General features: G+C 34.3%; 1 protein-coding gene across 2 annotated transcripts in view; it reads right to left on the reverse strand.

The window, feature by feature from the left end:
• LOC149796326 (inositol polyphosphate-4-phosphatase type I A-like) overlaps positions 1-10,997 on the reverse strand; it is a 127,039-nt gene extending 116,042 nt beyond the window's left edge. For both annotated transcript variants that reach the window (XM_089960982.1, XM_089960981.1), the window contains exons 1-3: positions 10,912-10,997; positions 2,159-2,348; positions 267-331 (exon numbers count right to left, since the gene is read on the reverse strand). In XM_089960982.1, the coding sequence (XP_089817108.1) occupies positions 267-331; positions 2,159-2,285 (192 nt within the window). In that variant the 5' untranslated portion in view covers positions 2,286-2,348; positions 10,912-10,997. The remainder of the gene's footprint in view (positions 1-266; positions 332-2,158; positions 2,349-10,911) is intronic.
• Positions 10,998-14,273: the final 3,276 nt, after the last annotated feature.

Genomic DNA, 14,273 nt, shown 5'->3' on the forward strand with positions numbered 1-14,273 from the left:
ATAACACCCACCCATGGCATTCTGGTATATAAGGAGTAATGACTAATAACACCCACCCTTGGCATTCTGGTATGCAAGGAATAATGACTAATAACAAACACCCTTGGCATTCTGGTATGTAAGGAGTAATGACTAATAACACACACTCTTGGCATACTGGTATGTAAGGAGTAATGACTAATAACACCCACCCATGGCATTCTGGTATGTAAGGAGTAATGACTAATAACACCCACCCATGGCATTCTGGTATGCATCATACTTACAGCATCTTTTCCTTTGAAATAGAACAGCAAATTCCCTCTCAATCTAAATAATCTCTGGATAAACCCTGAAAAAAATATGTACAGTTTCAGCCCTCATAAGGTGACTTGAACAACTTCAAGGATGATAATGACATTGGTATGACAACAGTTACTTGTGCTAAATATTTGATCAAACCAATACACCCTAGACTGAAACTCAGTTATTACTAGCAAATTAACAGGTATTTATGATATAATTTAGTGAAAACAGAAATGTTATGTGCATCTAAGTCAAATATCTTATTAAAGATCTGAGGAAAAAAAATAAAAGAGTCAAGGTGCGAAGAGAACAAGGAGCTCTACTATATGATGTGCATGACTTCAACACAGTAAGTCTTGTCTACAATGCTTGGGTTACAACCTCAATCTGTTACATATACCTGTGTCTCCCTGTAATGACTGTATGTATGATATTTGGTATTGAGGAATCTGGGCAATATGCCTGAATAAATATACCTTCACCTCTCATCATTATCAGTGATGGAGATGAATCTTAGTAAACAAAAGTGAATAGCTCTCCTAAAACAGTGTAAGGACAATGATTTATCAATATAGTACATATCCTTTGATGTGGACCACAACAAACCACTTCACTGCCATCTCACCTGTCTATGCGGGTTTGAATATCAGGCTCAGCCTGTGTGGGTATGTGAGAGCGTTTGCCAGTGGTTCTTTCTCGGGTTTTCCCTGGTTCTTCTTCCACCATTTATACTGGCCACCATGTTTAGCCTATCTTGCACTGAAAAATGGCATTAAACCCTATAACAACAACAATAACAAACCACTACAAACTGTAAGAGTCATTACTTTCACAAAATTCAGCCATACACTATATTCATCTGTGGGTAAAAATGGGAATAACTCTTTTAAAAAATCATAACTAAAGAAACCTTTGTCAACAGCCGCATCATAAGATGATGACTATAATATATACCAAGTTTCACAGCAAATCACAAAGAACACCAAGTCAAAATATGAGACTAGTTGCATTAGTGAGGAAGTGACACACTGCTTTAAGCTGCAAGACAAAAAGACAACTAGTGAAAAAAACTGGGAAAAAAGTGATTTATGTATGACTCAAATATTTACCAAGTAACACAGCAATCCATCAAAAGCTGCAGAACAAGCTGTACTGAGAGTGTGACATGTACTACATTAGGCTTCAAGATAAAAAAAGGGCAGTGACAGTTAACGGTACAAAAAATTAAAGTAAGTCAAGTGACTAGTTGTGATGTGCATCTTTAGACGATGACTATAATAATTACCAATTAATATTTCAATCCATCAGTCACTACGGGACTAGCTGCATTCATGAGATTGTGCCATACACTATTACAAGACAAAAAAGAAAAAGGAATCTAACAAATATTGATATGTCTATATGCACATGTTCAGGTACTGAGCATAATATTTATAAAGTTTTATTAATGGCAGCCTAGTTGCATTAAAGTACTTGATGGAAGTAGAGACATACATAGACAAGAGGATTACTGTACACCCCATGTTCTATAGACGTGGGAGCATAAAAAAATGTTATGATAACTCTGACTTTATTTGTGTACTGGACCATTGACCCCTATATTGGGACACCAGGGATGGAAACCAAAAGTTATTATCATCACCTCAGAGATAGTTACCAAATACTAGGCCACTAAGTTTGCTGACTTTCCACCCAGTGGTTCAGAATGAGATAGGGTTATTGACAGACAGGGGCTATCATAATATCATCTGCATTAAAGCATGGAGGCATCAAGTTACAACGTGTACAAAAGAATAATTCATTCACAAATTCAAAAACATGAGTGGAATATATTTCATATACCATGCAAGGTTATATAACAATTATAACATACCTACTGATCCTTTCTTGAAAAGACCATGACCATCATTCTTATCTTTCATATAAAGAATTCCTTCCTTGTCAAATTTATCCCGATCCTGCTGAGCGAGGTAGGCAAGTTCCTTATTGTTGAACCTCATTGTCCCTCCCAGCTCATTTTGGTGTACAGTTTACTTCCTTGGATATTATTACTGTTCTTATATCTGAAAAAAGATATAGCTGATGAATGAATGAATTTTGAGAACATTTAAATACAGTCAATGGCTAAGTCAAGCTAAGCAAAATGACTAGTCATTGGTTGATTGGTGCCAGTCAAACTAAGCAAAATGACTAGTCATTGGTTGATTGGTGCCAGTCAAGCTAAGCAAAATGATTGGTCATTGGTTGATTGGTACAAATCAAGTGAAGCAAAATGATTGGCCATTTACTGATTGGTTTTAACAGCACTTCAACTCAAGAATGACTATATCATATTGAGACAACTAGAATGAAGCACTTTACATGGGAGACCCAGCCTGCCTTTGGTAGGATTAAAACCCACTCCATCCAAATTCAGTGACCTGCCCACTATCTATAAGCAATCATGGCTCCCATCGCTAAGTACAACAGCTGCCTGAAACTTTCATTGATGGCAAAGCCTTATTTCAACCAGTTTAAATCAAAAGATCTCTCTCAACCAATACATTTGAACTGAATGAAAGAATCAAATAATTATCTATAATATATATATATATATATATATATATATATATATATATATATATATATATATATATATATATACATATATATATATATATATATATATATATATATATATATATATATATATATATATATATGCAAATATATGTAGCAGGAGCATATATTTTATAATTTTATATATTCATGTTTTAATTAGGCAGAAGTAAGTATTTTATAATTTTATGTAATTAATGTACACTGATGAGTGAAATAAGCCAATTTCTTCAACGGTATATCTAAAATTGTATAATTGTATGGTTTGCTCCCAATCAGTGATGAAGTTATCCACAGATAACAAGGTTTACTTCCTAACAGTGTAACATAATAAAGGTAACTGGGGATAACAATTTCAATTTTGATTTTCTAGCAAGCGGAAGGGTTGATAAGAACAGGTTCAACAAGGTAAGGACATTTGCTCCAGTCAGGCTAAGATAACATATGATACAATTTATTTAGTAAAGATTATAAAACAATACAGTACAATGAGCGCAGTCATATGATAACAACTAAGGATGACACAAAAGATAACGAATATTCATCCACTGACTTCCCCATTGGTCCTTACTGATCACATTAAAGCCAGCTGATAAAAAGCCCCTGAAAAATGTAAAATTATGCACACAACTTTTACAGCAAAATCAAAATCTTAGTATTATACATTAAAATATCTGTAGATGTCACTCAATATATCTGTAGATGTCACTCAAAACTTTACTTGCACAAAGATATTAATAACATAAAATCTGATCTAAAATATAGCTTCTGGTTGTTGTTGTTGTGGAGATTAATGCCATTTTTCAGCACACGATAGGCTATACATGGCAACCAGTATTAATGGAGGAAGAACCCAGGAAAAAGCCAGAATGAACCACTGACCCACGAGAAGCTACTGGCAAGCTTTCTCACATACCCACATTGGCCGAATCCGAGACTCGAACCCACGCAGAAAGAGGTGAGATGGCAGTGTTCCATAACGGAGAACTCCTGCCATCTCACCTCTGTCTGCGTGGGTTGCTGTTCTTTCTACTTTAAAACAAACAATAACAAAACAAAAGCTATTTGAATTGGAAAAAAGAAAACTTTCATGCTGAAACATTCCATCATATATTAAAATTTCCAATTGATCTGCATTACTAGGCATCACAATTGCAGTTAACTTAAGAGATGATTTAAAAAGCAAATTACAAGAATAAATGGCAGAAGATAAGGAACACGCTAAATACATGGTCTAAAAGAATTCAAACATGAGAAGGAGGAATATCAATATTTCCAGCTTTAAATTACTTATTTGTGTCCTTACCAGATTCACTATATCAGAACATACAAAAAATTTAAACAAATATTTTAATTCATTTGGAATTCAAAGAAAGACAATAATGGAAGGGAAACCCCAGTACAAAAAACTCCTGTGATAAGATTAAACATGACTGACATTTATAAATTTATAATGGCCTTGAAAATTACATAGATTTGTAATCTCTTTCTGAAAAATACTAAATTTGTCAATTTTTTAAAATACAGTATACAAAATGAATTCATTAGTAGAGTTTGGTGACTACCAAATCCTATCTGTTGGATTTACTGAAAAATGGAAACATTTACTTGATGTAAGCATGTCAACTGAGGAAGAAGATATAAATGATAATACTATATATATGGATGAATAGAGAAATAAGAGTGCGTGTGTGTGTGTGTGCGTGATTTGGATTAATTATGTAGCTTTAACAATTTTTCAGTCCTATTACTATGATGTCTGCAGTGTGGCAGTTTAAAGTGATGTCTAGCACTGGGGCATCATGCTGCAGACATGTAGCATGATGTCCCACCCAGTCACATTATCCTGACACCAGGCTGACCAGTCCTAACACTAACCTGAAATAATGTGACAATCATGAGTAAGCTAAATAAAATATATTTTAAAAAAACTAACGGTAAGACAAAATCAGAAAGTATACAGGTTTGATATTAATACATATAAATGACTAATAATGCAAGAACATGTGATTCAATATAGAATTCTGACAACAACCTCATTCTTAAAAATAACTGGAATACTGGATAATGTTACCTGACCCTTCTGCAATTCTGTTGAGTCTGCTAAAGAAACCATTATTTTAACCATTATGGTGAACAACCCTTTCTAGCAGAATCCATCAGATGGAAGTAACCCATTCTACCAGTCCAGCCTTGCAGTAAATATGCGTTAGGGTCTAATAATCATACTGAACATGGTGCAGAATCTGTGTTATCTTTTATACTAGGGAAATTTAATAATGCGGAATCAATTGATTAGTTGAATTTGCTCAGAATAATGAATGCATCATGAAAATGTTATTTACAGTATTATATTTCTACTATTTTCAAACGTTGTAAATAAAATGCTCTCACTCTGCACATACACTGATGCATGCATGCATGCATACATACATACATACATACACAAATACATACATAAATAAATACATACACAGATACATACATACAGGCATGCATGCATGCATACATACATACATAAATACATACATACACACAGACATACATATATGATACGTTCAGAATGTCCTTACACAGTATACACATTTATTCCTGATAATTTTAGTATTTTGTGTTACCTGCCTCATCTGTCTGCCTGTCTCTCTCATACTCACACACATCACCATCATCATCAATGGTTAATCAGTGGTATAAAGTATCAGCTTTTCTCCTTTCCTTTTTCTCTCTCTCTATCATTATCATCATCATCATAATAAATAGTACATCTTTCATACATATATCATATTTTCTTTTTCACTATTAATTTCTTTTACGAAAAACCTCAGTACAAACAACTGGTGAACTTATCAAGTGGCAGTTTCTAGAAAGTCGATCAAACACATTTTTAAATCTACCAGGTCCAGCATCCATCTAAGCTTTAATATTTAAAGAGTGATGTCATCAACTGTTATTTCTATTATCCGAACTTTTAAGTTCATATTTCTGTTCTGGAAATTTGTTTAAAATAATCATATGATACAATCTGCAATAAAAAGCAAGTTAAACATTTATCTTGTGAAATTACATTCATGATGTTATTCAGCCTGTGGTAGAATGGGCTACTTCCGTCTGATGGATTTTGCTAGAAATTGTCTGTGATCGTAATGGTGAAAATAAAGGTTAATTCACCGGATTGGATTCATGCGATGGTCGTCGGAGAGTTATGCGTTGGTACAATACTGTCTTTCGAATGGATATATGAAGTTTTTCAGTCTTCTTGCAATTTTGAAGCGATAAAATACGTGAGAAAAGTTGAATCGAGCAGATGGTTGGGGTCATGCTTGCTCTCCTTGTGTTCATTTATAGTAGAAAGCTCCGACAGCTTAGTGTTAGAGTGTCTGCCTCCAATGCGGGAGGTCATGGGTTTGAACCCCGGCCAAGTCATACCAAAGACATAAAAAAATGGCACTAACAGTTGCCTCGCTAGGTGCTCAGCATTAAGAGGTTAGTGTTAGGACTGGTCAGCCTGGTGTCAGGATAATGTGACTGGGTGGGACATTATGCTGCATGTCTGTGGCATGATGCCCCAGTGCTAGACATCACTATAAACTGCCACACTGCAGACATCGTAGTGATATTATTGAAAAACTGGTAAAGCTACATTAAAAATACAAATCACACACACACACAGTCATTTATAGTACCAATAAGGTGATTTCATGTTGATTTGATTACACAGATTGTATCTCTGATTTATTTAATATGTTAGGAAACTTTGATAATCACATTTAAGACCTGAATACAAGTCTCTACCATCACAACTCTTTCCTATACCTCCAGTCTCAACATTGATTGATTTTAAGTTTTTGTAGTAATTGGTGAGACACTCGCAACTGAATTACCCCAGGCGACTATCTGTAAACTTCATGTGTATGCTGCTTTTGCCTCTTTATTCTCATAACATTTTATACTTTTTTTTCCTTTAAATATTCTTTTAGTGAACTTTCCTTATTTTATGTTTTCTTATATTTTCAATATCATCAACATAAATAATTTATGTATCTTTCAAAACTACTGTGACTTTATCTAAGGATGAAGATTTTGAAGCTACTGACCTTGAATTAGGTACTTATATAAATTATAATAAAATCGTTGCCGTTTTATTTAAAAAAGAGAAAATGTATGAATGTGCAATATTCATAGATATCACATTATAGTTTTTGGACCCACAGATAGATGCCTGATGGCTTTCATGTCATTTTCTTACAATTACGCCATACATTTCTGTAACAGTTGTCGATTCAATATTGCAATAAACTGAAATAAAAATTTGGCCCTATATGTAGTATTAAATCAAAATGTTTGAACTTTGTGTTACACATACAGTTCATAACTGTACTTTTCTTTCAGCATGTATTTACGATTTTGTATGCGATTGTTTTCTTTTCTAGAATGTCCAATAAAATCATCGGTTCTTTTGAGACTTTCTGACAGCCACATATTTGATCTTGAGTTGTAACACCGTGTTTCAACCATGGTTCACATGCTTTTCTAAAGATAAATTTCCAGGCCATTTCCAGGGTTTTACCAGGATGAAATTAATTTTTTCAAGGTTCACATATGACCATTACAGAATGGAATTAAAGAACATTTTAGATAATAAAACATGCATTTTCTACAGCTAAATGTTTCTCTTTCAAGACTCTCCAAAACAACTAAGTAAAAAAGGATGATCATGTACAAAAACAAAATGTATCACACGAAACAAGTTTGATTACATTCCTATAAACTGGCATGTAAAGTCACTTCTGTGTACAAAATAAAAATTCTACCTTTATTTTGCTGACCTGCCTTATGTTGCTAAGTGGGAAAAACATAATAAACATAAATTAGTTTGTTTCCTTTCAAACCTTTAATTCTAAAGAATTCTATAGCAATGTGTGTGTGTGTGTGTGTGTGTGTGTGTGTGTGTGTGTGTGTGTATATATATATATATATATATATATATATATACACACATATATATACATCTTATAGAAAGTAAACATTTCCTATTACAGTATAAAAAAACAATAAATCCAAATAATTAGAATCTTGTCTTGTAATGAAAAGAGTTTAACCCTGAATTTATCTGTGCCAATAAAATCCCAAACAAGATTTTTCAAACAAACTATTCTTCTTAAGACAATCTGGTTAAAAATTCATCATTTAAAAAACGTTTTTAAAAGGGTTGATTTAAATTTTCACAAATGACATTCAAAATTATATAAGGTTGTATAAACAACGACTGAATTTTCTGTAAAATCAACTTTTCTTGTAATTCCTTAAACCAGTCCCCAAACCTGTATTGATACAGGGGCTTGTATAATTTTTTTAATATATAATACAAGGGACGACAATTTCTTATTTCTGCTCTGAGATTCAACAATTTTAGACTAAAAATTTAGCTTAAAATGAATAGCAGTCCTATTTCTAATCGGGGTTTCCTCTGAATATTCCCATTCCATTTTTTCATATTTGGATATTTAAATTACGGTGTGGGGTCATTGCAATTGCACATAAAAAATTTGGAATTAGTCGCCACCGTGCGGTAGCAACATATGGTAGTTGCTTACTAGCGGGCCTAACAAATTTAAACTTACGTTATATCGACTAATACCTGCACGAAATTGATAGGAAAATGATTTATTTTCTCAGAAATGGCAAGTATTATAATCGTTGTCTTTAATCCGGAATATATAAATATGGAAAATTTTGTTCTTTTGTTTTTGTATTTTTATTACAACCAGTATATGGCCTTCATTTAATATTTTTTTATTTTTTTCTCTACAACATTTGAAAATGTGAGTTGTCAGATTTGTGTACTCATGCAACAAGCAATGCAAATCTCAAGTACCAGGTCACAATTCGTCAACGCCATAGTTTTATCTTGTCTTTCAACAGTTTAAAGAGAACAATTTTAATACTAGCAATTTCTGAGAAAATAAGTAATTTTCATATTGATTTCAAGCATGTATTACTTGATCTAACAACGTTTAAAGTTTGTTAGACCATCAAGTACACACGGCTACACTTTGCCACCACCATGTTGGCCTCTTGTGATTCTGGAATGTTTTCATACCTTCTGTGTAAGGATAGATATAGATATCGAGCTGACTTTGATATTAAAAGCCTACTAGACAAATCTAATCCACTGAGCGTTTGGACTAGATCCATAATGCACCCTCTGAATATTCTGGTTAGAAGTCAATAAATTTAACTCACAATCAGTTTAGTTACGACTCCATTACCTGATTGTTTCGGGTGTCAAGAGGTGGCAGAAAATTCCCTGGTTTTTCCCCTGACTTTCATCAATATTTGCGAAAATCATGGACTTTTCACTGTCGGGAATATTTTTAGATTTATTCTGCTTACTTTTTCCCTGATTTTCAGGCAGCATGGGAACCCTTTCAGCATTATTTTCTACCCAGCGTTTTTACGTTTTGTGATCTACACTAGAAAAACGAAGGCTTGAAAATTATGAATTAACTTTGACAGCCACTGTGTCCAAATTTGTTTTGTTGTAAGGTTTTTTTGTGGAAAAGTGAACATCTATGTATGCATGTTTTTATAGTTCGGTGATTATTTGTTGCTGTTATTGTAGAATTATTTACTATATTTTGCTATTAAATTTTTTTGACACTCATTATGTGCAATATTGTTGTAGTATTTTATATTAGATTTTAATATTCATGTATTAGCAATAATTCTTGTTATTATTAACAAATTTATAAATCTAAAAGGGCATTATCGCTTGTTTGTCTATTGTTGCTTATGCTAGTTAGACATATTTTTTCTTCTTTTTGTCTTTCTATCCCATCTCTTAATTCACTTCCAGTTTTGACTTGACTTTCACTGCATTCACAATGCAATAATGGTGCCTACAAGGCACAGAATATAGCAAATGTTTATTTAAAGCATAAATTATAATCAACAAAAATAAATTATGCATACACACGTATTAACGATATAGAATGTATGCAAAAAATTAAGAGTCAGTAGTCTTCGCAAGTGAAAATATTCATCCATCATAAATGAAATCATCATTACTTAATTAAGGCATTACCATGACAAACCACATGTAGGTGACACTAACTCGTATTCAGTCTTGATATGTTATAACAAAGATATTACTGATTCGCATTATTTCCAATGTTTTCTTACACAATTATTATTTGCCATCTTTTAACTTTCTCACATTCAGTCAATTGCATTGTTTTTTCTTATTTGTTTATTTGACAGAGAACAAGTAGTAGCGTGTCGCAATTATTTTCATGATCACATGACGTACGATGTTGACATACTGCACAATGATTCTCTACTGCACATTATTTATAGACATTTAACAGTAAAATAAGGATTTGATATTTACATGTGAGTTACTTTTAGTAGAAATGATACTAGTAATTGGTAACTGATACATTCTGGTCACAGTCAGGTTAGAAATTATAAATCAATGATTCAATTGAATTAGTTCTGTGCACTTTTTATCACATTAAACGTTCTCGTTTTTGAAATCGGTAGAGGGGTACAAACAAACGGGGATGTACAGTCAGACTATAGTAATTGGTAATTGATACATAAGTAGGCCTTTTTGGTCAGGCCTATTAAGCATTAGTCCGTTTTGGTTGTGGGCCTTTTTGGTACCGGTCCGTTCTGACCTAGTCCTACAACGTAAGACATATCACCCGATATTTGTATAGCACTAAAACAAAACCAACATGTGCTATGTCTTACATTGTAGGACTACGTTTTGACCTAGACCAGCAAGTTGTTCTCCACCTGTTTTTTTTTTTTTTTTTTTTTTTTTTTTTGTCAAACAAAAAAAAAAAAAAGGTGGAGAACAACTTGCTGGTCTACGTTTTGACCCTGATCCAAGCAAAATGTACCTGTCCTATCGCAACCGTATTTCATATATTCTTGAGCAAGAACCACTCGTTGTTTAGTAGCAAGAGTGACTGCATCAACGTAAAATATATATATATATAGTTAAATAGATGGATTACGTACCAAACAACACAAGCAGCACTACAAATCCCCAAATTCGTCTACATGTCCTTCTCAATATTTACGGAAGTGTTCGAGTCCGATAGTACTGTTGTCTGAAGTAATCTCTTTAGTAGTTCAGATATGATAGGAGGAATAAATATCTAACCCCAGTCTACTTTTCAAGGGAAGTTATAAGTCAGTTTAAGTCTGGTAACCTCCCTTCATCATCATCGTCATCATCAGTCCTTTGTCTGGTAGACCATTGGGGCATCACCGCACAAGACCGAACAACCAGCTTCCTCCATTCCTCTCGATTGTTCGTCTTTCTAAATGACTCGCTCAGTGTCAAGCCTGTCCACTCTCGAATGTTATCTTCCCACCTCTTTATTTGCCTGCCTCTCTTTCTTCTTCCGTGTACAGCGCCTTGCAGTATTGTCTTGGCAAGTCCTGATGCCCATAAGCAGCAAGGGGGGTGGGGGGTGGGGGGGTGGGCGAACCCACCTTTTTGTAGGAGCGTCCAAAAAACCGAAATAAGCCCTCCTAAAAAAAAGGATTAATAACCTTAAAAATCAAAATAACTAACTACAGAGGAATCTCAAAGAGTTCTCCTCGAGGAGTCCCTCTTGGGGTTAGTCTACGTTATTTCTCCAACTGAAAACTTGTCGATGGCGAGTATATTACAAAAAAAAAACAAAAAAAAAAACGAACCAACCTGAGGTCGCGCCCTCTCTGCTGGTATTAATTTATCCAAAACTTTTATCGAGACCCACACGATATCTTGTTCTAGGATCATGTAAATGTATCGTTATAAATCCGTGTGGAGTAGCCTGCGCTCGTGAAAAGAAATTTCTAAACTTATTGATATCCATGTCGTTGTTATTGTTGTTATAGGGTTTAACGTCATTTTCAGCACAAGATAGGCTATCCATGTCACCGGCACACCAAGTCTGATGAATATTTCGCAACGTATGAGCAGCAGAGAGGGTGAACAGACCACTTAAGGGAGTGGTCACCCTTGTGTTTGACCAAAAAAAAAAATAGTGACCCTTCATAGAGGTCAATACCACGTCTACGATTATTGTTTGCCCCAAACAGAATTGTAGACGCCCCCTCTCTGCTGCTATCCATGTTGTAAAAGAAATTTTAAGTTTGATGAATATTTTTCTTTTCATCTGAATCATGGGAATCTTCATCTGTTTCATCTTTATTTGTTTCATCTTTATTTGTTCTATGTTTCAAGTAATATTCAAGTTCTGATGGTGGTTTTTCTATTTTTGGATTTATGTTCTTTCTGTGTTTATAATATATCATCAAACTTCTGTATCGATCTCCACCGCAATTTTTGCAAATCTGATATAATCCTCTAACGCCGTTGTTACATCCAACACAACTTCGTGGACCAGCATGAAGGTTTTTCTTTATAAGATAATTATGTTTCTTGCAATATTCTCCACGGCATTTTTTGTTGCATTTGTTAGTGGTTCCTTGACGCAGCCACGCACAGTTGTTCATTATATGACTGATATATGTTTAATTCAATTTAATTTTATCATCACCCCTACTATCCAAATATTTTATCAAGACCCACACGATATCTTGTTCTTGGATCATGTAGATTTATTGTTATAAATCCATGTGGAGTAGCTTGCGCTCGTGAGAAGAAATTTTTGAATTTAATTATATCCATATCACCACCACACCAAGTTTGATGAATATTTCTAAGTGTGTGTGTGTCTACGCCATTAAACACAACTAAAATGTTGCAGTTGTCTCTGATCACTTTCGGAATTTGTGTATATCGTTGAGTAACATAGATCACGTCTGTATTTTTATGTCTCCCTCGGGAAAATATTCTGGCTGGATTTGATTGTTTATCTAGCATCACATCGTCGTATACAACTAAATTATTAATAAATCCGTCTATGGAATCTACGGATGGTGCTTCATCAATATCGGTTATAAACTCTATAACATCATTACCTTCATCCAGTAATCGCGCGTTTTCATTGAAATCTTTAAGTACATCATAACATCGTTGATCATCAGCGGATGGTGCTACTAAATACAATTTATCCCATTTCAACCATCTCATTATCAGATTAAGTAATAACTGCGTCTTACCCGATCCAGATGGTCATATGATAATCATTCTGATGGAATTTGGTAGCGCAGGATGATGCTTAACTGGCTCTCGTTTTCTTGTTGCTGAGAAATCAACTATATCCATATATTTTATAACATGAATTTATATTGCTTACGTTGTAGAGTTAAAACTCCAACTACTGATTTAGCTACGGTTACAACAAAAAATAAAAAAATAGCGTATGGTGGAAAATGTTCTATATGCGGTAGAAAGAAATTTTCGTTTTTACCTAATAAGCACGGTGGTGATATTGCTAATTTGATGTCAAAGTTTCCAGGTGCTCCATGGGCTAAATACAGCGGAGAAAAACATCTACCGGGATATAATTATTGCGGTCCTGGTACCAGACTTGATATCAGGCTCGATAATCAAGATCAACCAAAACCAGGCGAGGAACCAATAAACGCTATTGATCGAGCTTGTCATGCTCATGATGTAGCTTATAAAAGTAAAAATCTACAAGATAGACATATTGCAGATGTGAAATTAATTCATGCATTAAATTCCATAAAAAATAAAAATATTAGAGAATCATTAGCTAATTGGTTAGTAAGATCCTCGATGAAAGGTAAATTAGCGCTTGGGGCTGGTAATTAATAATGGAATCGATTTATTATTCACCAAGAGGATACTGGAGAGGCAAAGAAGCAATTGGTAAACTTGCTGATGCAGCACCGGTTAAACATTCTACTGCTAAAACGTGGTTATCCAAACAAGCAATATGGCAAATTTATCTACCACGTCCTAAACGAATTCAATACGCGTATTTCGATGTCAGTGTTCCTAATGAAGTTCATCAAGCTGATATTCTGTTTTTACCGCATGATACTGTGCGTGGAAAAACATACAAATACGCGTTAACCGTAGTTGATGTTGCAAGTAGATATAAAGAAGCAGAGCCGCTATCAGCGAAAACATCATCTGAAGTAGCCGATGCGTTTGAACGAATTTATCAACGAGGACTCGGACCACACGGTGGTCTGCGATGGCCACAGCTACTACAGGTTGATCCTGGTAAGGAATTTCTTGGTCCAGTATCATCGCTGATGAAACGACATAATACCAAAATACGACGAGGTCATACTGCAATTCATCGTGATCAAGCAATTGTTGAGCGATTTAATCGAACACTTGCTGAGCGGTTATTTGGATATCAATACGCGAAGGAATTTATTCAGGATTAAAGATCTCGCGAATGGGTTTCAAGATTACCAAGCGTGATAGCTGCATTAAATAATGA

Source organism: Sinohyriopsis cumingii, chromosome 6, assembly GCF_028554795.1.
Source record: "Sinohyriopsis cumingii isolate HCF-2022 chromosome 6, ASM2855479v2, whole genome shotgun sequence".
Classification (NCBI taxonomy): Eukaryota; Metazoa; Mollusca; class Bivalvia; order Unionida; family Unionidae; genus Sinohyriopsis; species Sinohyriopsis cumingii.